The sequence below is a fragment of the Centroberyx affinis genome, unplaced genomic scaffold (genome assembly GCF_046629955.1).
Source record: "Centroberyx affinis isolate AG114_WGS23_722 - 3 ecotype Tasmania unplaced genomic scaffold, CSIRO-AGI_Caff_v1 ptg002185l_1, whole genome shotgun sequence".
In the NCBI taxonomy this organism is placed as follows: Eukaryota; Metazoa; Chordata; class Actinopteri; order Beryciformes; family Berycidae; genus Centroberyx; species Centroberyx affinis.
In genome coordinates this window covers 28,695-50,424 of record NW_027280493.1, presented here as the reverse complement: position 1 = coordinate 50,424, position 21,730 = coordinate 28,695, and the positions used below count along the sequence as shown (strand labels likewise).

At 41.2% G+C, this 21,730-nt stretch overlaps 1 protein-coding gene across 1 annotated transcript; it reads left to right on the top strand.

Annotated features, from left to right (window-relative positions):
- The first annotated feature begins 986 nt into the window (after positions 1-986).
- On the top strand, positions 987-10,389 carry aamp (angio-associated, migratory cell protein). The gene is made up of 11 exons (XM_071532337.1): positions 987-1,296; positions 1,608-1,751; positions 1,861-1,980; positions 2,723-2,862; positions 3,450-3,594; positions 4,159-4,242; positions 5,762-5,877; positions 6,444-6,538; positions 8,151-8,241; positions 8,914-9,068; positions 9,406-10,389. Exons 1-11 carry the CDS (start codon positions 1,206-1,208, stop codon positions 9,479-9,481), a joined length of 1,257 nt encoding a protein of 418 aa, XP_071388438.1. The 5' UTR covers positions 987-1,205; the 3' UTR covers positions 9,482-10,389.
- The last annotated feature ends 11,341 nt before the right edge of the window (positions 10,390-21,730 follow it).

Genomic DNA, 21,730 nt, shown 5'->3' with positions numbered 1-21,730 from the left:
TTTGATTTCTATAATCAGTTTCAACTTCAGTAAATTCAATTGTTCCATACAAATTCAGAAAACAGAATTTAAATTCAGTCGTCTGCTGGAACAAATCTCATCACTTTCAATCCAAGTCATTTACACAAACACAAGATCTCAAGTCAAGACTTCAGAAACCTTTTCAGGTCATCAAAGTACAAGTCAAAGTCAAGTCCCAAGTCACCAGAACCCAAGTCAAGTCAAGTCTCAAGCAATTAAAATTAACTTGAGTCTCACACTTGAGTCCAAGTCATGTGACTCGAGTCCCCACCTATGATAAAAATATCAAAAGTAGAAATTAGGGGATAGGTCTCTTTATGAGGCAGTATATAAAGAAGTGATACAGGTGTAAGTAGTATATAAATCTTAACTAAAAATAGAAATTCAATACTTAGATACTAGATACTAGATCACATGTGAGACCATAGATAAATGAATCCAAAAGGTTGACTCTATTGTTTACGACATCTGGGGCATTTGGACACAGAAAGTTCACTTACAGTCTAAACTGTCTTCGGACATTGACATAATTGAAGTGAGTGGGTATTTCCCCTTTAAGTCCCCAAGGCAGTGACTTGCTTGCGGTCAAACCTCAAGGTTGGAGAAGTTAAACTGTGAGAGGAAGGTTGTAGTTTCAAATCCACAGATGAGCTGGGAAAACGAAAATTTGAGTGTGGAAAAATAAAAGCATAAAAAAGAAAATAGATTACTTACGTGTTAATGAGCTTTATGAGAAGGATAAACACAATGAGGGATGGATGACGGCTTGATAACTTTTCTCCAGTAATTCAAATATACTTTTAAGTTGGTCAATTCTTGTATTTCCCTGTAAAACCTCTTTCTCGTTTATTCATTTTTTACTCTACCGCCATCTTGTGGATTCTCCTTGGTGAACGGAGCTGAGTATTATGGGACTCCGTGCGACTACGTCATCATTGTGCGCCTCGGTCGCTGCAACATGTGAATAAAATATGGGGACGTTGTATTTTGATTCTTCACTAGTGTGTATCTCAATTTGACAACGCCAAATGCGACTTTTGCGACTGAAACTTTAATTTCTAAACAAATTACGACTCTGTACGTAGCTAACGTCAGCTAGCTTAGCTGCACTCGCTCGGTGGTACTTTTCGTGTGTGTTTTCCCCCTTTACTCCAGTAACGGTTAGCTGTTAGCTTGCTGACAACATGGATAACAGTGAAGAAAATGCCATAGAGCTCCACGGAGATGAGGAAATCATTGAAGTCATCGACCTAAACGAGACGGAGCAGGGTCCTGGTAGGTAGCAAACAGTTTAAAACTGCATTAAAGCTCATTAAAACTCACCTGCTGACAGGGTCTAGCTTTGGACACACGTTTGACAGCAAATGCCAGGCTGTACATTTGCTTTTGGTAGCTGGAATTGGACTTAAAAGTTGGCTCTAGACGTTATGTCAAGGTTGACTAGAGCAACGGACAATCTTGGCGTCACCAGCAACACAGCTGCTGCTTGATGACAGTCCTAATTCACATTTCTGATTCCAACTCATCAATGAAGCTGAAAGGTTAAATCTCTCTTCTTTTCCTCTCTCCTCCTCTGCCACCAACAGATGATCTGGCCGATGACTTGGAGGATGTTGATTTTGAAGATCCTGGGATTGGAGACGAAGACAATGAAGGCTGGGAGACCGAGGATGAGATGGAGGCGGAGGCGGAGCAAGATGACAGCGAGCTCACCTTCTCCAAACACACTGGTACCAGCCTCTCTTCTCTTACAAGACCCTAAGCTTGGGTTTCTACTCTTATTATTAGACACATCCAGTCTTTTAACTGTTTGACACGCTCTTCCATGCCTTTCTCCAGGCTCTGTGTTCTGTGTAAGCCTGGACCCTGTGACCAACAGCTTAGCTGTAACGGGAGGAGAAGACGACAAGGCCTACGTTTGGAGGGTGAGCGACGGAGAAGTCCTGTTTGAATGTACAGGTGAGTGTCAAAGGCAAACTGTTTGCTCCTGTAGTTCAGTTTGTTTGGCCAGGTGAGAACAATGGCATTATCTGGATAGCACCAAATAACATCACAGAGACGCCTGAAAATGCAGGTCTTGGTCCTCTTCCAGGAGAATTGTGGTGTTGTTTGTGAGAACATAATTCGAACCGACTACAGGAAACAACCCCAAAACACAAGGGATTGTGCACATCAGGAGACAGATGTTGACATCTGACACCAGCCGTTACCCATACTTGGAAAGTCTAGAATAACAAACTGTACTGAGGGCAAACTGCAGTCTTCTTAACTGGGTTGAAAACCAGAGAAGGGAAATCATGGCAAAGAGTGCAGACAAGTCCATCTTGCTTAGCCAATGTTACAAGGACTGGAATCAGATTTGTTTTGACTTCCCACTGCCACCAAAACCTCAAACCTGAGAGGATGACAGGGTACTAAAAATCTGTCCAATAAATGAGCTACTAGTGAGTCATGTGACTTTTGTTTACAAGCACTGGTTCACTTGTGATTGGGCAGCGTGAATGTAAACAAACTAAATACAGAAATGCAACAAAGTAAACTTTTCCACTAAGGGTCAGGCCAAGGGAAACAAGCTGTAGGTGTGATCGCACCCTGAGACACATGATGCTACAACCAGAAATAGTATGACACAGAAATAATTACAAAACAGTGGAACCCATGCATGATCTGTAACAGCAACCCCTTTCTCTCGAATCCTCAGGACACAAAGACTCGGTGACGTGCGCCGTATTCAGCCATGACTCTTCTCTGGTGGCTTCGGGTGACATGAGCGGCATGATAAAGGTTTGGAAAGTAGAAACCAAAGAGGAGATCTGGTCCTTCGAAGTGGGCGACCTGGAGGTGAGGACTTGTGTGTATTGAAGTGTGTGTGTTTGAAGGCCTGAGCAATATATGGCTTTACAGATATTATTGGCTGATATTGGCCTTTCACAGATATATCAGTACTGGCAAATATACCCCAAAATATTCACAAAACATGGTAGATATTTTCCAAGGAGAAGTACTTCACCAATCGCCAGTTACATCGGATCCTATTACTTTTCCTCTCCAGTAGTTGGTATCTAACCCAAAAATCCTGTAGCGGTCAGGCCCTAATGTGTGTGTGTGTGTTTATGTGCATCTGCAAGTACTTGTGTAAGTCTTTTTATTGAGGCTGTAGGAATTTATGTGGTAATAAGACAGGGGGATGACCGTCTCAGCCAAGAATTTCTGGTCTGGCGGGGGGATGTGAGCGATTAAACACTCTTCCCTTCCTCAACCACGACTCCCCAGTCGCCCTTGAGCAAGGCACTCAACCCCCAATTGCTCTAATAATATGCAACAGGCGATTCCCGGGTGTATGTGTGTATGTAAATAAGATCTGTGTGTGTGTGCTTGTGTGTAAAGTTGCCGTTAATGCTGGGTTGTCTGCTCTGCTTCCTCCCCAGTGGTTGGAGTGGCATCCCTGCGCTCCGGTGCTGCTGGCGGGAACAGACGACGGCAACATGTGGATGTGGAAGATCCCCGGCGGAGACTGTAAAACCTTCCAGAGTCCGGCATGCCAGGCCACCAGCGGCAAAGTCCTCCCCGACGGTGAGAGATGGGGGAAAGGAGGAAAAAAAAAAAAGATATTAAATTGAGTTTCACTTGTCAAAAGGGAGTTACAAGGTGCTTTACAACAATTAAAAGTAAAATTGAAAGCCATTCAGAAACATTTAGAGCACCAGACATAAATTAAACCACATAAAAAGGCAGTGGAAAGATCGGTTCCCAATGGGTCAGAGAACATAAAATAGACAAGGTGGGAAACTGTATAATACACAAAACAAATTTATTTGCTATAAATAGTGCTGACAAATACAAGCAGTTCAGAGCAATAAATGAACACAAATATAGGCTTGGTTTAGCAGCTACTCAGAAACTACTTGTTTTGTGCATTATACAGTTTTCCACCTTTTCTATTTTAGACAGTAAAACCAGGGTCACAGAGGAATAAAACAAATGCAAACAAAAATTAAGTTGGTAAAAAAACTAGTTCCTCAGAAGTCTGTTTGCAAAAATAGAGAGAGTCTGTAAAAATGACCTTACTTGACTTATGAATTTACTCAAACCAAGTGAAACGGCTTTATATTTTATATTTTGCTTGTTTATTTCCAGGTAAAAGGGCTGTGGTGGGTTACGAGGATGGGACAGTCCGGCTGTGGGACCTGAAGCAGGGCAACACTGTCCATGTCATTAAAGGTGAGTCTGGCAACTCTTATATGTAGTTAAATTACGCTATCACATGTGTATTTACATTTTAGGCATTTAGCAGAGTGACTTACAGTGAGTGCAACAGTAGTATAAGCTTCAAGTCCTACAACTCCAACATTACGGGGAGAGCAAGAGTCACAGTAACCAGAAAAGATCATGTAAGAGAGAAGTGCTTGGGAACAAATCAAGGAGAGAGGTAGAGGGGATTTTTTATTTTCAAGATAAGAGCAAATTAGAGGAAGAAGACATGGGAGAGAGGATGTGATTCACTGGGGAGGGCGACGTCAGATGTGACTCTGCTGGTCTGACCAGACGGGCAAAGTCATTTCATCGTTTGGAGCCAGGAGACGGAAGAGTCTGTTAAAGTGGAGGTCACCCTGCACATTTGAAATAACAGTAATATAGTAAACAGCAGCTTTATTAAATGGCACTTTTCATAACAAAGTTAACGAAGTTCTATACAAACGTTTAGACGGAAATGAATAAAATCCAATAAGACGAACAATAAAACGTACCGGACATAAATCAGATACAGGGTTACAGCCGAATAAAATGGGCAAGTACAAACAAAAATAAAAATAGCCTGTCTTGGGAAAAGGTGGTACAAGAAGATATTTAGAAGATGAGCTTCTCAGGCAGGCTATGTGTAAGTTTTTACAAGGTCACTGACAATACTTAGTGTAAACAATACAGAAAATAATTGAAAGTTAACGCTATACTATTTTCACATCTGATATTTTCATATCTGTGTCAAATCGGCGTTAAGCAAACAACACGACTATCACAGTTACAGTTAGGAGCCACAATTATCTGCTTCTTAGTTTCAAGTAGAACTATACATAGAATACAAGTTAGACACCATCTTCAGATTTATTTCCAGCTGCAGTGGTAGAGGACACTTCAAAAGAAATAGAGTAGGCTAATAGCAAGCAGTTGGTGATTGAAAGCATCTCACAGGGGCTATAAAAATGTGCCAAGTGTCTGTATAATTTTATATGTTTCTGTGATAGATGAAGTAACAGTAAAGTAGATTTAGTATCCCCACACATCTTATGATGCAATCCATCTGTCTTATCAGCCTAAATCACAAAGTGGGGCTACGACAGAGAAGAGAGCCCGATCCTGCTTAACTGAGATTTGGTATATTTGCCCAGATTAATTTCTGGTGTCCAGAGAAAGATGGGCGGAGCGTTCAATTTTTTTCCTCTCTTGTCCCTTTGGTATAAAGCATCACAGACTTTAGAGGTTGTTAAACATGAGCTTGCAGCTTACTGATGACATGATTTATGGGTATTGAAGTTTAAAATACTCAGATGGTTATCTTTTACTGCCTAGTGCCTCTTTAAAGATGAAGTAACCAATCTGTTTAGGATTTATCTGGGCAAAGGATTGATTTTTAATGTTCCTGCCTTTTGTTCACTGTCATTCTTGATGTTGAGAAATCTTCATACGGCTTAGGGGCAGAATACAGTACAGCGAGTCGTAATCGCTGCGTCTCCTTTAACAGGTCAAGACGGGCACCAGGGGGCGCTGACCTGCCTGGCGTGCAACAAGGACGGCTCTCTGGTGCTGACCGGCTCAGTGGACGGCAGTGCCAAGCTCATCAACACCGCCACGGGCAAGGTGGGCACAGACAGGACAGGACGGACAGTAGAGAGGAAACATCTGTGTGTGGGCGTGTAGACCTGTCTGTGTTGCGTGTGCATCTCAGAACAGGGTTTCTGCGAAGGCCTTGAAAATCCTTGAAAGCTTGTGGATTTGAGGAAAATGAGTGGATGGCCTTGAAAGTCCTTCATGTTTTTTTTTTTACACATTGCACCCAAATTCATCATTCCTCTCTCCGTCCAAAGATTCACAACCTTCTGATGGAGATTTCTGTTGATATAGCAGGAGTTCTAAAATGAATGATTTCACTGTGATTTCTTGACTTGACAAGATCATGAGTCATAAATGAGGCCTCCATGATGTCTAATTTTGATCAATGTCATGTCTTACCCCAAAACATGCCAGTTTTGAGTTCTTGAATTTCACCAAACAAGACCTTGAAAGTAATTGAATAGTCCTTGAATTTAATGTACAAATGAGTGCGGGAACCATGTTGTTTTTGTATTTTTTGTAAGACGGCATTGTTTAAAACTTACGATCTGTGTGTGTGGTGTGTGTGTGTGTGTGTGTGTGTGTGTTTAAAGGTGGTTGGAGCATTCCCTGTGGAGGGAGGCAAACCCAAAGGCTCAAAAGACGAGGAAGAAACCAACTCTGTAGAGTCTGTGGGATTCTGCAACATGTGAGTGGCGATGCGCTGTTGCTTGTGTTTGTGGAAATGAACGACTGCCTCACAAAGCCAGAGCTGAGATAAGGCTCACTGAAGATGAAGTAGATATTGACAATAACTGGAGAACTGATATTGAGGACCTGTAGCCTGTTTGTCTGAACGGAAGGAATAATGAATATCAGTAATACCTGCTCTTTTGTCTGACCAGGTGAGGTTTGATCCCTTATTGATTTAAAATGGGGATATAAACTTAACTGTTCACACTGGAAAATGAATCAAACAGCACAACATAACAGCACTGGACTGGAGTGCTTCTAACATAACTGGACTAGTGCATATTCCAGTTTATATTTTTTTTTAAATGTGGGGAAAAAGCAACTCCCAGTGTAAATTGTAGGGATTAATGTTATGAATTCAACAAGGCACTAAGGCCTCACAGAGGGCAACTTATCAGATTTATTAAAAAGGTAATGGAGATGATCCCTCAAGGTTTGCTCATCCTTTTGTCTGGTCTGGACCAGTTATATCTCTAGTGTGGATTTCCAACGTTTTCACCTGTTAAATCCACTTCAGTCATGAATGGCAGGTATGGATGAAGAGGAGGATTTGAATAGCCTTTATTTCTCCCTGATGTCAAAGTTGAGTATGTTTTTAGCTATTCACCACGATTTGAAGGACTAGACAGGCCATTTACTGGATATAAATATGCTGTTTTTTGGAGAGGAAGCTGAAGTGTCCTTAGCTTTAAATTAGGATGAAGAGGAAATTGATTTGCAGGTTTATTCAGAATCCCTTACCTGGGCAAATTAACCTGTGATGCATCAGACAATCCCTCATGGATAAGCTTACTAGTGACTCCAGTCCAGTTGCATTGCACTGGAACAGAGTGCACAATGTGAGAGGGATTTACAAATGGTTAAGATTATAGGAATAGTAACCTTTATTTACACAGGGAAAACATTAAGAGCAAGCCCTCTTACAAATGTGCCCTGTTTACAGAATAGCAATAATACAGTACAATAAGACAATAGGAAAATAAAACAGATAAACACCCACAAGCACACGGATACACACACACCAATACCTAACCTCTCTCTCATTAACACACAAACATACCTAACTGCAGAAAATATGAACAGAAACAAATTTTACATATCTCATGTTAATAATAAAATAGCTTGGCTAATAGTAATAAGAAAACATTATCAAAAGTAATTATAACCACAGCTAGGTGAAACAAGAACGCTCAATAATAAAGAAGTCCTCAACTAAGGATATAGGATATAGGAATACTGCCATGATCTTTTTTAAAAAACCCTTTGGTAACAAGCCAAGACAACTCTTTTTTTTTTTCAGTGTTTTTCAGCGTCAGATTTCAGTGTTTCTTTTGACCTTCAGTCTTGACAACTGAGACATGGATTGTCCGCATGGGAGTGCAAATCAATTTAGCAAGGTGTTCCCAATGTTGTCGTACACTGAGTGAATACTAAAATTAAGGGCTGGGATCATTTTAATCGTCAAGGACAAAAAATGTACTGGAATTTGCCCTGGTGCTTTCACAGTCGATACATACTGACAAGTCTGGCACAGCTCTACAATACTCCGCCTCTCTTGTCTTTACCAGCCTGCCTCTGATAGCCGTGGCTTACCTGGACGGGACCCTGGCCATATACGACCTCTCCACACAGGCCCTGAGGCACAAGTGCCAACATGAGGTAACCAGCCATCAGAGAGTGTGTGTGTGTGGTCGAGTGTTAAGATTTTTACATGTGTACAGTATGAGCTCATGCAGGTTCACACACACCCTCCCATGCAGCCGCACTGTGTAACTCTGTAGAGGTCTGTTGTGTCACAAATCTCCTAGCAACCACATTTGGTGCCATCATGGAGGTCCATTATATATGGACATTGCTTGAAATTTGTTTCTTAGACAAATATAAACAGTGAAGTTGATCCTATGTATGAATTTCTTTCCAAAGCCTTTGCCTTTCCATCAAGGCAAAGTGTGGCTACTTTAAATAATCTAAAATATAAGATAGTTTTGATTTGTTTAACACTTTTTTGGTCACTGCATAATTCCATTTGTGTTATTTCATAGTTTTGACGTCTTTACTATTATTCTAAAATGTGGAAAATAGTAAAAATAAAGAAAAATGTGGTGTGTCCAAACTTTTGACTGGTAGTGTAAGTCTGATATGGTAGATTTCTTTCCAAATTTAGTCAAAAACAACACAGAAATGAACAATGTCTACTCAATTCTGCCAAATCGTACGTTTAGAAACATCAGTTGTTCACAGCCATTGCTGCCCAAGAGCTCTGACATCCTCCAATATGGCTGCCAGAAGGTGCGTTAAAGTCACCTGAAAACCCTCTGTATGTTCTTCCAGGCTGGCATCGTCCATCTACGGTGGGAAGAGTCTTCTTCGGTGGTGTCTACCTGCAGCTTAGATGGAGCGCTGCGCTTATGGGACGCCCGTTCTGGCAACATGGTGTCCGAGTACCACGGCCACACAGCCGAGATCCTCGACTTCACCCTCAACAGGTGGGACTGACTAATAATAGGCGGTATGAATGAGGTTAAATGAGTAGTACTTGGATTGGCCGATCTATTTAATAAAGTGCTTGGTACTTTTAAAGTACTTCGTATTGGTTTTGAATAATTAGTATCAGTGCATCTCTAATGTACAACCTTGTATTCTCGGGGGATCGTGTTTCTTCAGACATTGATTTAGTCCCATTGATGAAAGAAATAGATTTTAGCATACATTTTTAAGCTGTCTTTTAGCACGACAGATCTCTGAGAAATCATTTCAAATTCTCTCACCGACTCCTCTCCTGACCTTTGACCCCTTACTGTCCTTTTTCTGTCTCGCCTGCAGGGAAGCGTCTGTAGCAATCACCGCTTCCGGAGACAACCAGGCGAAAGTCTTCTGCCTCCAAAGACCCGATCGGTAAAGAGAGTCCGGGGGGAAGAAAGGAGACGGGGAGGAGGAGAGAGGGGAAGGATTTAAGGGGGAAATAGCAGAGATGTGGGACAGATGGACACCGTCTGTCCCAGTTGACAAGAGCTGCAGCCGATGATCAGACTGTTTTGTTCTCTGACACTGGAGAGCACATCTTCCTTCTGCTGGGGTTTTTAACATATCCTCTTATCTGACCTGCTGTTTTAGGATTATAGCAAACAGCAGTGAAAAGATTTTTTTTTCTGTGTGTTCATTAACAGCTTTAGTTGTGCTCGATGCAGCTCGGCAGGCGCGTTTTTCCAGGGTTTTACCATCGTGCTCTGGTGTCTTTTCTAACCTGCGAGCTAAATCAAGCGCACCTAAAGCAGCCGAGGAAAGAAAAGGAGTTTGTGCATTTTGGCTCTGGTCTGCACAGCGTTTCAAAAGCACGATCCTTCAAAACAAACTGGGTCCTCATTAGTTTATCTCAAGTGTGCAATTGTACAGGAATCCCGAAGAGATTAAACAGAGTGAAATTCAAAAGAGTGATGCATTATAAACCCTTATGTGTTTAACTTTGCGATTCCTCTTAATGTTTTGTCCTCCAGCAATGTTTTACAGATAATATCCCGTAATGCTCAAAGCTTGTGATGAGATTGTTTTGATGTCGATTGTTTTGTTTTTTGTTCATAATCAGGTTTTTTTTGGAGCGACGATCTAAAAGTTAGGACTAGATTGCCCAGACTTCTCTTCCTAGTTTATTATTCCCCGAGGATGTGTGTGTGGTCTTCCAGTTCTCAGACAGACCTCTCTGTCAGCAATTATCTCGCCAAATTTTTGATGTGACCTCAAATGTAAATACAATAAAATAATTAATATCCTTTTCCTCTTGGTAACCATTAAAACACGATTTCAACCAAAGAGTCTGTAATTCGTCACTCCTACCCTTTCCCAAGTGAACGTCATCGGTTTATGTTTGTCATCCATTTTGTCATTAATCGTGTGTGCCATTATTTTAGTAGTGATTTGAGATGTGATGGAGATGCATCATGGAGCTGTGAGTTCATCCTTTGGGACAAAAGCAGTCGTTTTGTTGGTCATGGTGACATTTGGAGGCCTGGGAACGAGACTGGACTTGCCGTAACATCTCAAAAAAAAAAAAAAAGTACTCTCTTGCTTTATTTAGACTGTATTTAGACTCTGATTCAGTTACAACTTGGTTTCGTCTTATCTGTACTTAAGGGCAGACATGACTAAAGCGAGCTGTTGAGTCAGACTGGAGATGACACAACCCTCAAAGAAGTAGAGCATCTCAAAATACTTCTTCCAAAACCACAGCATCGATCAACAGGCTGTGTACTTTTACAGGTAGAACATTCTGTGATGTGAGTGTAGTGGCTGAGGTTGATCCATGTATATATTTGATCATAATCACAAATCTGCTCTTTATTTGTTGAATTTAGGCATGATCCACCTTAAAAACATTACAAAAATCTAAAAAAAAATAGAATAATGATAGTGAGGATTTGGAACTGAAATCATGTAAGAAGGCTTTGACTAAAGATGCAGGAAAGCCCATATTCCTTTCTCATTAACGGCCACTTTAATTTTTCAACGTTTTGTGGATCAGTTCATTTGAACAGAGGGCTTTTTGTCCTAGACAGATCTCATTAAGAGCCTTAATATGATCCATAGAAGTCTTTTTTTTTTTTACCCAAAATGCTATTTATGCCCTTCTGGCTCCTTTCATTATGATGACAAATATATCATCCAACTCCTTTGGTCAGAGAGCAAAACTTTAAAATGGATTGATCCTATATAAAACCACCATTTCCTGGTCAGACATTTGACCAACCATAAACGTATTTCAGCATGATCATGTTAGGAAAACGATAAAGTCGAATCTGTCTTGTGCTCTGGTTTGATGCCAGCCTAACAAATGTTCACTCCATGCTAAAGAAAATTACATTTTGTCATTTGGTAGTACTGTTGACCTTTGCTACAGTTTTTTATGACCAGGTACAGATGTCTGTTTATGCTGAAGCACCAATAGGTGAAAGGAAAAGAAAAGGCCGGTACGTATGAACGAATTAACTGAATATGCCAATTGGAGAGAATCATATTTAATCCATATGTTAAGAGAGAGAGATTAAGAGAAAATTAGATGTCCGGGCCAAATGTGGGGAATTGATTTTCTGAATGAGAGTGAATTCAGCATTTTTCTTTCAGAATCCGAATCAGTTTATTGCCAAAAAGCATAGTGAGCGAGAGGCTGCCAATCGCGTTTTCTATAAACCTTTACATTTTTAAAGAAATTCTGTTCACGGTTTCATATTAGTGTTCAGGAACACTACAAGAGCTAAGACAAGACAGACTTACCACCGTTTTCTACTTGTAAACAAATATACCGCTTCCGGGTCATTACATGTCCGATTTCTGCATTTTCCACTCCAAAATAAATCTTTTAACCACTAGAACACAACAACTATAACAACTTAAATCTGGAGTCAATCAGATTTAAGTTTCGGTCGGTCGCATGCAACACATGCAATGAGTCATACTTTGGGCTCAAACATATGGGAGTCGTACACTTTTATTTTAACACAATATGTTCTTCAAACACAAAATGTTTTATGGTTTAGTACAATAGCCTCTTACTGTAATGTCTGACAAGGTTGGAGAACACTTTGGGAGGGGCCGTGCCTCCATGCAGAACATTTCAAGATCCTTGATATTCTTAGGTTTGTGCTTGTGGACTGCCCCCTTCAATTCAGACCTCTGGAGACAAGATGGCCATTGCAAACATTGATTTCTTTCAATTGTAGTTCCAGTGATGCTTGACAAAGTTCAGGCGTTTCAGTTTATGGGTTGCACTCAGTAAGGGCTTCTTTCCTGCAACCCTTCCAAAGAGCTTGTTGACATGATGGAGGCGTCTAACTGATTTTGACACTTGATAACCTCAGCATTCCACTCAACTGTGCAACTTTTGGATTATTGCCCTGACTGTGCTTAGTGGTATTTTATCTGTCTCTTCTGAGTTGAAAGCTCTTTGATTTTCCACAAAGTGATGGATGACAAATGGATTTTACATGTGTGCAACCTCATATTTTGACCCCAGTGAAACAAGAAATGATGAAAGCAATACATTTTATAGATTCTGAGATCAATAAAAAAAAAAAAATGTATTCAATACATTTTGCTCATTTTCATGAAGGGTGACAATAATTCTGGAGCTGACTGTATATGTATATGTGTCATGCAATTCCTGTGTGATCATTTCTGAATTTACAATGCATCAATTCACAGTAAATGAAAAAAAAAACGTATTGCAATGCAACACTGAATTTATTTTTTGCAGTGGGATTTCAGTCCCTCTCAGTTTCCTTGGCTGTTTTCCTCAGTGTTTGGACCAGCCGATGGAAGAAGTGCCAGACTCTGTTCTTCTTCTTCTTGGTCTTTTTGATCTCTGAAAAATAAAAGAGGACAATCAATGCCTCAATTCATCTTCATGGAAGTAGACATGAGCTACAGTGTGAGCGGACCTGATGAAGAACTCCTACCAGTTGGAAGGCTCAGAGGAACCAGAGGAGCTTCAATAGGGAGGCTCACAGGAACCACGGGAGCTTCAGTTGGGAGGCTCAGAGGAACCAGAGGAGCTTCAGTAGGGAGGCTCACAGGAACCATAGGAGCTTCAGTAGGGAGGCTCAGAAAAACCACAGGAGCTTCAGTAGGGAGGCTCAGAAAAACCACAGGAGCTTCAGTTTGGAGGACCACAGGAGCTTCAATAGGGAGGCTCACAGGAATCAGAGGAGCTTCAGCAGCAAGGATCAGAGGAACCAGAGGAGCTTCAGTAGGGAGGCTCACAGGAACCACAGGAGCTTCAGTAGGAAGACTCAGAGGAACCAGAGGAGCTTCAGTAGGGAGGGTCAGAAAAACCACAGGAGCTTCAGTAGGGAGGCCCACAGGAACCAGAGGAGCTTCAGTAGGAAGACTCAGAGGAACCAGAGGAGCTTCAGTAGGGAGGGTCAGAAAAACCACAGGAGCTTCAGTAGGGAGGCCCACAGGAACCAGAGGAGCTTCAGTAGGAAGACTCAGAGGAACCAGAGGAGCTTCAGTAGGGAGGGTCAGAAAAACCACAGGAGCTTCAGTAGGGAGGCCCACAGGAACCAGAGGAGCTTCAGTAGGAAGACTCAGAGGAACCAGAGGAGCTTCAGTAGGGAGGCTCAGAGGAACCACACAGGCTTCAGTAGCGAGGGTCAGAAAAACCACAGGCGCTTCAGTAGGAAGGCTCACAGGAACCAGAGGAGCTTCAGTAGGGAGGCTCACAGGAACCACAGGAGCTTCAGTAGGGAGGCTCAGAGGAACCACAGGAGCTTCAGTAGGGAGGCTCACAGGAACCAGAGGAGCTTCAGTAGGGAGGCTCAGAGGAACCACAGGAGCTTCAGTAGCGAGGCTCAGAGGAACCACAGGGGCTTCAGTAGCGAGGCTCAGAGGAAACACAGGAGCTTCAGTTGGGAGGCTCAGAGGAACCAGAGGAGCGTCAGTAGGGAGGCTCAGAGGAACCAGAGGAGCTTCAGTTGGGAGGGTCAGAAAAACCACAAGAGCTTCAGTTGGGAGGCTCAGAGGAACCAGAGCAGCTGAACCAACAGCAGAGTCCATTTCTGGGCTTGGTGTTGTGTCCTCTTTCAGGCCAGGCTCTTCGCTTAAATCTCCATCAAGGGTGGTGGAGTTCACGGCTCCATCCACTACAGCTGGCTGGGTGGAATCATCTAGATCCACCTAAAGAGGGAGAGAAGCCGTTTGAATTTCTTTTTTATTATACAGTATCTTATCCAGCTACTCGATCATACATCTGTGCAGGTCTTGTTACCTCTTTGGTGGTCAGCACTTGTTTCTGTGGCTCAAACATCACACAGATTTCCCCCACTGTGACGTCAACGATCCTGGTCAGCAGCTCTGGCTCAAAGCGCTTCAGCTTCTCCAGCAGGACATCTGGAGTGTACTTCTCTCTGACCTTGTTCTGGATAGTAAGGACCTTCTCATCCCGGATGGAGCGGGAGAAGGCGGCCTGACAGTCCGTGAAGGTCAGAGAGGTGGAGAGCTTATCCTCAACGGCCTTCGTGAGTCCGACGGCCAGGTCGCTGAGCTGCAGCGGGGGTACGGATAAGAGGATCGCCGGATTAATCCAGAAGCCCTGAAGCACTTTAGGCACAACCAGCATCACTACCTCCTGGGGGCCGAGGAGGCTGGAGCTGGGCTGCTGCTTCTCCATCAGGCTCCTGATGGCTTTGTCAGCCAGACGGATGATCTGAGGGTCTCTGTCAATGAGATTCGCTCAAAATGAGTTAAAATACACATTTTCTGAAAAGACACAATTTCCCCACGGAAATCATTCAAGTTTCATCTTATCTCATAACTGTGACTTACTGAAAACAAGGACTGTTGGCTTCAGATGAGTTCAGCACGATTCGGGCTAAAAACTCAGTGACCATCATTTTCATGCTGATGTTCACCTCCCACATCTGAAACAAGAAATGGGATGCACCATTAAGATTCAACATATTTACAGGATCAATCTAGTGTTATGTGATCATTTACTCCAAACTGAGTCTTTTCATGATCTTGGTCTTACCAGCGTGAGGAGAGGCTGGACACTTGCATCAAAACTCTCAAGATCAAACCTCCACAATCTTCAAATGGAAAGAAAAAAGAAGGTTCATCTTAACTGTTGCTCTATTTTCTTCTCATTAGTAACAGACTAGCTTAAAGGAATAGTTCACCCAAAAATTGAAATTCTGTCATTATCTATTCACCCCCATGCCAGTAGAAAATCATAAAAAAATAGTTTGTTAGTCCATACAACAGATGGACAGAGTTAAAAAAAACAAAAAACAGAAAATAACCATAAAATGGCTCCATGCAGCTCTTACAGCATAATCCAAGTCTCTTGAAGCCAAAAAATCCCAAAGTGACTTGAAAAGATCGACATTTACACCATTATTTAGCTGAAATCGCCACTCTAGCTGTTATTTCAAAATACGTCACCTGTGCACAGGCCTCAATAGGTAAGACTAGCTTGAATTAGCAGAAACAAGACAGTTTGGCCGTTTAGCCTTCAAAATAAAAGCGCAAGATTTTAAAATAGAAATACCGTTTTAAAGTAATTACTTTGTATTTAATTGTCAAATTCAGTAAGTGAGCACCCATATTAATGTTTGATGTCATAATAATAATGAAAAGGGTTAGTGCCATTTTTAACTATAAACGCTGCATGTATTACACTGTGCAGAATACATACAGAACAGAGACTAAAGTGGACATCAAACATTAAACCGATTTTCTACTGGCATGGGGGTGAGTAGATAATGACTGAATTTTCATTTTTGGGTGAACTATTCCTTTAACATTAGCAGAGTTGATGACAGATTGAGTGGATGGACTGTCTCACCGCTCCCTGAGAGATGTCTTGCCCTGCGCCACCAGCCAGTCAGTCATGTCCTCAGCTGTCAGCTCAGATGGGACCTGCTTTTGTTGCTGAAGCCTCAAAAACTGCACCATCATTTTTTTCTACAAGACAATAGAAAACATCAGATGTTCTCATGTATAATCATAGGAGACACTTTACCAGAATTTGTCAGGTGTTTTATTTTGTGGGCCTGAAACAAAAGTGGTTCTTACTTGTACTTCATAGTACTTCCACTCCCAGCAGAGCTGTACAGTGTCTCTGTACACTGGTACATTGAACAATGCCTTTGAAGGAAATGCGATAATGTCACTCAAAAGCCTCTTATGCTACATTTAATTTCAGCTCAAAATCTTTATAATTTTACTGCAATAAACAATGCTCACATACCTTGATAGGTCTATAGATGACCCTTTCTCCTTCAATCCAGTCCATTGATGTTTTGTTACTGGATGACAAATCAACAGTGCAGAAACAACGACACAATAAAACCAACTACCAAACTCACAACTAGAGAACAGATGTAAAAGCACTCAAACACAGTTGATACTGGTGGCTGAAATGAACTGAGGGTGTTCAGGGAGAAAGTTTCTGTGGGAGACGGAATGGACTTATTGTTGAGTCACTGGGAGTAGAATTCAGCAAATTTATGACAGACAGATCCTGTTTTGGTTCAACTGTTGAGGCAGAGATGACCAGGGAAAATACATGTCTGGGCAATTATGATGATCAAGATCGATCAATAAGTTGCCTTTACACTTTTATATCCTTGATACGCACACTGTGTAACATTTTGGTCAACATTGCAGGATTACACAGCCCAAGTAGATGGATAAACACTCTCACATTGTCTACATGGCAACTTCTAATGCCATGGTATTATGCTGCATGTCTGACTTCAATTCCTGTTGACCGACACGTTGCCTTGTCATCTTCTCCAAAAATGTTGCTTGTTGTATCACAAGCTTTAGGTCCAAGATGCACAAGCAACATTTTGAAGCTGTGGAGAAGGGAAGTATCGCTTACAGAAATACAGACTGACACACATGGTGAAGGGGCAACAGGACCTTGTTTTCAGTGCAAGGAGACAGTCCAACACCTCGATTAGACTGTGGATATTATACATATCACTCTATATGTTTATCATTATATCAATATTTGCATTCAGGCAGTGTGACCTACAGTACGTTGCAGTGGATGGTGAGAGTCCAGCAGTGCATCGGAACAACAAACCATGAGATAGTTTTACTTACATAAGGATGGAAGTACAAGACTGTAATAAATAATGAACAGGATGGAGTAAAACAGTTCATATAGTAGTATTGTATCCTAGAGCAGTGATTCTCAACCTTTTTCATATCTACAACCCCTAATATAGTCCACATTAGGTCCATGGACCCCCATCTGACCCAAATCTGAGAATATTTTTATTGTTAGATTTGATTTTGTCCAGAATTCCATGAATATCTGTATTGTAGGTAGAGAGATAACAGTGAAACTATGACCAAAACAGTCATTCTTCTATCTTCTCTAATTGTGTCAACTTCTTGTAAATGAAATAATGGTTATGTTTTACAATTCATCAATTTGCTGGGGACCCCCTGGAACCCCATCAAGGACCCCTGTACCTCCTGAAGTGGGTCACCCTGCCTTAAAGAACTGTGATAATTTCATTAGTCTGGATTTCAGTGGAGAGTTTTAGTGTTCTTTGATGCTCTAAATGCAGGAAAACACAGAATCCTTGCATTTTTTGGTGTTAAAAATGACAAATTTAAAGTTGAATGTTGAATATCTGCACCTTCAATACCCAACAAATATCGGCCTTCAGAATCCCGTATTGGTCAAACCCTGCTATTCACTTCTTGTTTTGCTTTCTATGGGTGACTGTGGCGAGCGTTTGCCGTCTATGAAACGTCTATGTGGATGTTATTGCCCGTGCATCATGCCATTTTACTGCCCTGGCCCATATTTCCCCCAATCAGGAAAACACATTAGCTCACCAGCCAGCGAAGGCGCTATCTTGTTGCCATGCCGACGCTTTTAATCATACTATACTGCCAAAGGAGGGCAAGGGTAACCCCGCGTGTGTGAGTAAGCCAGTGTGTGTGTGTGTGTGTGTGTGTGTATAAGAATGGGAGCCTGTAAAACGATAAGGTCACAGCATTATTGCGTTTTATAGGTTTGCTAAGTATTTGTTTTTCACTCTTCAGGTAGAAAGTGTGCATGAAATCGTTCCCAGCAGGGATTCAATACTGTACCATCACTTTCCCATTCACTTGTATTGATGGATGCATATTTACAAGTCGTGATTTTAACCTGTAATATCTTACCTTTTTATGTAATTGCATTTTATTGTTATGTCTTTTTTATGTGCGTATTTCTCCTCTCTGTATTGTAAAGCACTTTGTAACTATGTTTTTCTTTTTTGTTATCAAATATATATTTTTTTATTTAAACAGACAATAATGGACAACACAAAGGGGCAATTCAACGATACGATAACGATACGATTAGACAACCAACTTTTCCCTGCTCTGCAATTTGAGGCAACTTTGTTTTGATAAATTATTATTATTGTTATATTGATTGGTCATCCAGACCCTGATGAAGACCAGATTTGGCCAAACCTGTGAAGGGAAAGGAAACAGCTGCCTGCCATCCAGTGTAATGTATGTCTTCCCAACACTCCTAACAGTTCCTCTTTACAGCCCCTCCCCTCCTTCCCATCCTCAGCCCCTCCTTTAACCCCATACTCATGCATTTGATTTTTTTGACTGATATTGCACCAGATAAAAGCCACCACTAATGTTTTCATCCCTTTCTGAAACACTGCTAAATATTTGCTTCAATATTTTTGCTTAACCCACATTGTTTTTTTCTCTCTCTTCTTCCGCTCCCCCCTTTTTTCTCTACCCTCCGCTCGCCCCTTTGTCTCCGCTCAGTATCCTGTGCACAAGAGCTTCTTCCTTGTACCTGGATCCTGCACTCGAGCTCATTGTGTGTGTCTGAATGTGTGCGTGTGAGCGTGTGCAGAGTCGCTTGCGTGCACAAACATGTTTTTACGTTGCTCATGGGCAGAGGTGGGGACTCAGAGTCATATGACTTGGACTCTAGTGAGACTCAAGTAAGACTTGCTTGAGACTTGACTTGATACATGAAGACAACACTTGAGACTTGACTTGGGTTCTGGTGACATGGGACTTGACTTTTGACGACTTGAAAAGGTTTCTAAAGTCTTGACAAAAGATCTTGTTTTTGTGACTTGACTTCAATTGAAAGTGATGAGATTTGTTCCAGCAGACGACTGAATTTAAATTCTGTTTTCTGAATTTGTATGGAACGATTGAATTTATTGAAGTTGAAACTGATTATAGAAAACAAACTCATGATCCTATTAAAACCATATTGCATTGAAAAGTCCTAGATATTTAGTTTTCTTTAAGATATTAAATTGATACTGGACTTGGTGTTCTACATTTAGACTTGGGACTTGTCTTCAGACTTGTGCCTCAAGACTTGAGACTGACTTGGGACTTGAGCAAAGTTGACTCTGTGACCAAAGTGAGACCAAGCTTATGAGACATTTTAGGCACTAAGCAAACTCTCTGGTATGACTGAACAGTTAGGGGTTACATTTTTTCCCCGAGAAACTAGGATGGGGTTTGGTTCACTTCTACAGGACAGGACAGACGGCTGTTTATGGACAGACACTGGCTGCTGTAGGGAATTGAACCTGTGATCTGTTGGCTATAAAGTGTGTCTAAACCGCTAATCCACCCTGCTGCATCATACAGTAGAATACACTATGCAAAAGTCTAGTCTAGTCTAGTTTATTTATATAGCCCTTTGTCATAGTCAAGTCTCAAAGGGCTTTAAATACCATCATACATGTCATATACCATACTAGATCACACATACACATACTACAATATATATACACATCACATACAGCCCATACTAGGTCTACTTTTTTGTTTGTCAAGAATTTAGTGAATGTTTTCAAGAATTTACTGTATGTTTTAGGTTTTGTTGTTCTTTTCTTTTTTGCCTATTTAATGGATTTTCTTGTTTTATGTCTTATTTATTGTGTTGTTACATGTTCGAAATAAACACATAACATAACATATACATACTTCATTTACATAATTTACTACATCATATACATACTATACATCATACTGCATCATCAAAAAACTCAGAAAATAGTCATATATGTTTTATTGCATGCCATTATGCATTGTATTGAATATGATCTTCTGAGTTGACCATAATGTGAAAAAGAGCATATACTATTTTAAGAACATCTTCCTCATATTGAGTTTCAGCCCCTTTTGCGCAATCCACATCTCAACTGTCTCAAAGCTTAAAAATCCTCCTCTAACTCGTCTGCTTCTCTTTTTTCACATCTCCTCCTTAGTGATTGGTATTGATTTATTAAGGGGAAATCAATAAGGGATAATGGCTTTTACCTGGATTCACCTCATCAGTGGACTTCATGAAAAGAGAGTAAATGTCCCCATTATTTTGTACAGTCAGTGTTAATTACGATTATAATGTTCTGCTGGTGCCTTGCAAGTAAAGTGTCCCCAAAAATTGCCCTTTGCATCAATTCACATCCAGTCTGAACATGGAAGCAGCTGCACAACGCTCACCCAGCGTCACCTCAGTGGTTTCCCAGCATTACTGCATACAGCTGGAGCTTAACTAGAAACCAGGGGGAAAATAACACCTGTGATGTGTGCAGTTTAGCCAGGATATTTTCCTCATCTGTCACTGGATGGTGTTTGGCCTCAAAGGTCAGCGTGTATGAAGACAAAAGGCTGCAGGAGTGGCCGAGGGATTATCAGTCTGGTGGGAGCGACCGAGACGCAGCCGAAGCCCGTTCTATTAAATAACAGCTCGTATTCACCAGGGCTGCTGCGGTGACACTAGATGCTGTAACAAATCAGTTAAGTAGAGGGGCAGGTGCCGCTGTCCTGCCAAGGTAAACATGTCTGAAGGAAAGGAGTCAAGCAACATATCCATTAAAAATACATGTTTCATAATGATGAAAGCTGAGTTAGGAAAAAAAAACCTTTTACAACGTTTGCAGACATCTGGACTATAACTGATTAAAAAAATGATAAGAGGAGAATCAGCTTTAAATACCTGTGAAAAGCATGTAATATCAACGATTCCTGATAAAGTACCTTAAAAGGGAAGTTATTAAGTTATAAGAGTTTTACTTTTGATTTCTGGCTTTCAAAACTCACTTTCTGGCCTGTACTGTGGTCTGGAACAAAAACTAACCACCTATTGAGTTTCAAGAGCCTCTTCCTCCCACCCACTCACATTTTCAACCGCTCAGCGATGGAGGTGCTACGAGCAAGCGACCGGTGTCACAAGACATTTCAGCTACGAAGGCAAAAAAGCAAATAACAAAGCAGTATTATTATTAGGGCATTTAGCATGGTGATACATCACCTCTTAACTTGAGGTTTCTGTAGGTCCTCTTCTCTAATTAGCTACTCTTTCTGTCATCATAACCAGTCAAATTTCGTTATAGCACTGCTGCTCACTTGTCATAGTAACAAGTTGCAACAGTTAGCTAGCTATATAGCGAAACAAAACTGACATAAATTGTGTGGGCTATGGCCATGCAGACAAATTTTTCTGGCTTCTTAATGAAAACTATTGCCTTTATTAATCCCTGGTGTGGACAGTTACTTCCCTAATAGTACAACACAATAACTCTAATTTACTCAGTGAAGTAGCTAGCATTGTAGCTAAGCTAACAATGGCAACTTGTTCTACCCGGGC

Coding starts and splice junctions, on each gene's coding strand:
- aamp (XM_071532337.1), top strand. CDS start 1,206: ATGGATAACAGTGAAGAAAATGCCATAGAGCTCCACGGAGATGAGGAA. Junction 1,981..2,722: donor AGTCCTGTTTGAATGTACAG/GTGAGTGTCAAA, acceptor TCGAATCCTCAG/GACACAAAGACTCGGTGACG. Junction 8,242..8,913: donor GGCACAAGTGCCAACATGAG/GTAACCAGCCAT, acceptor ATGTTCTTCCAG/GCTGGCATCGTCCATCTACG.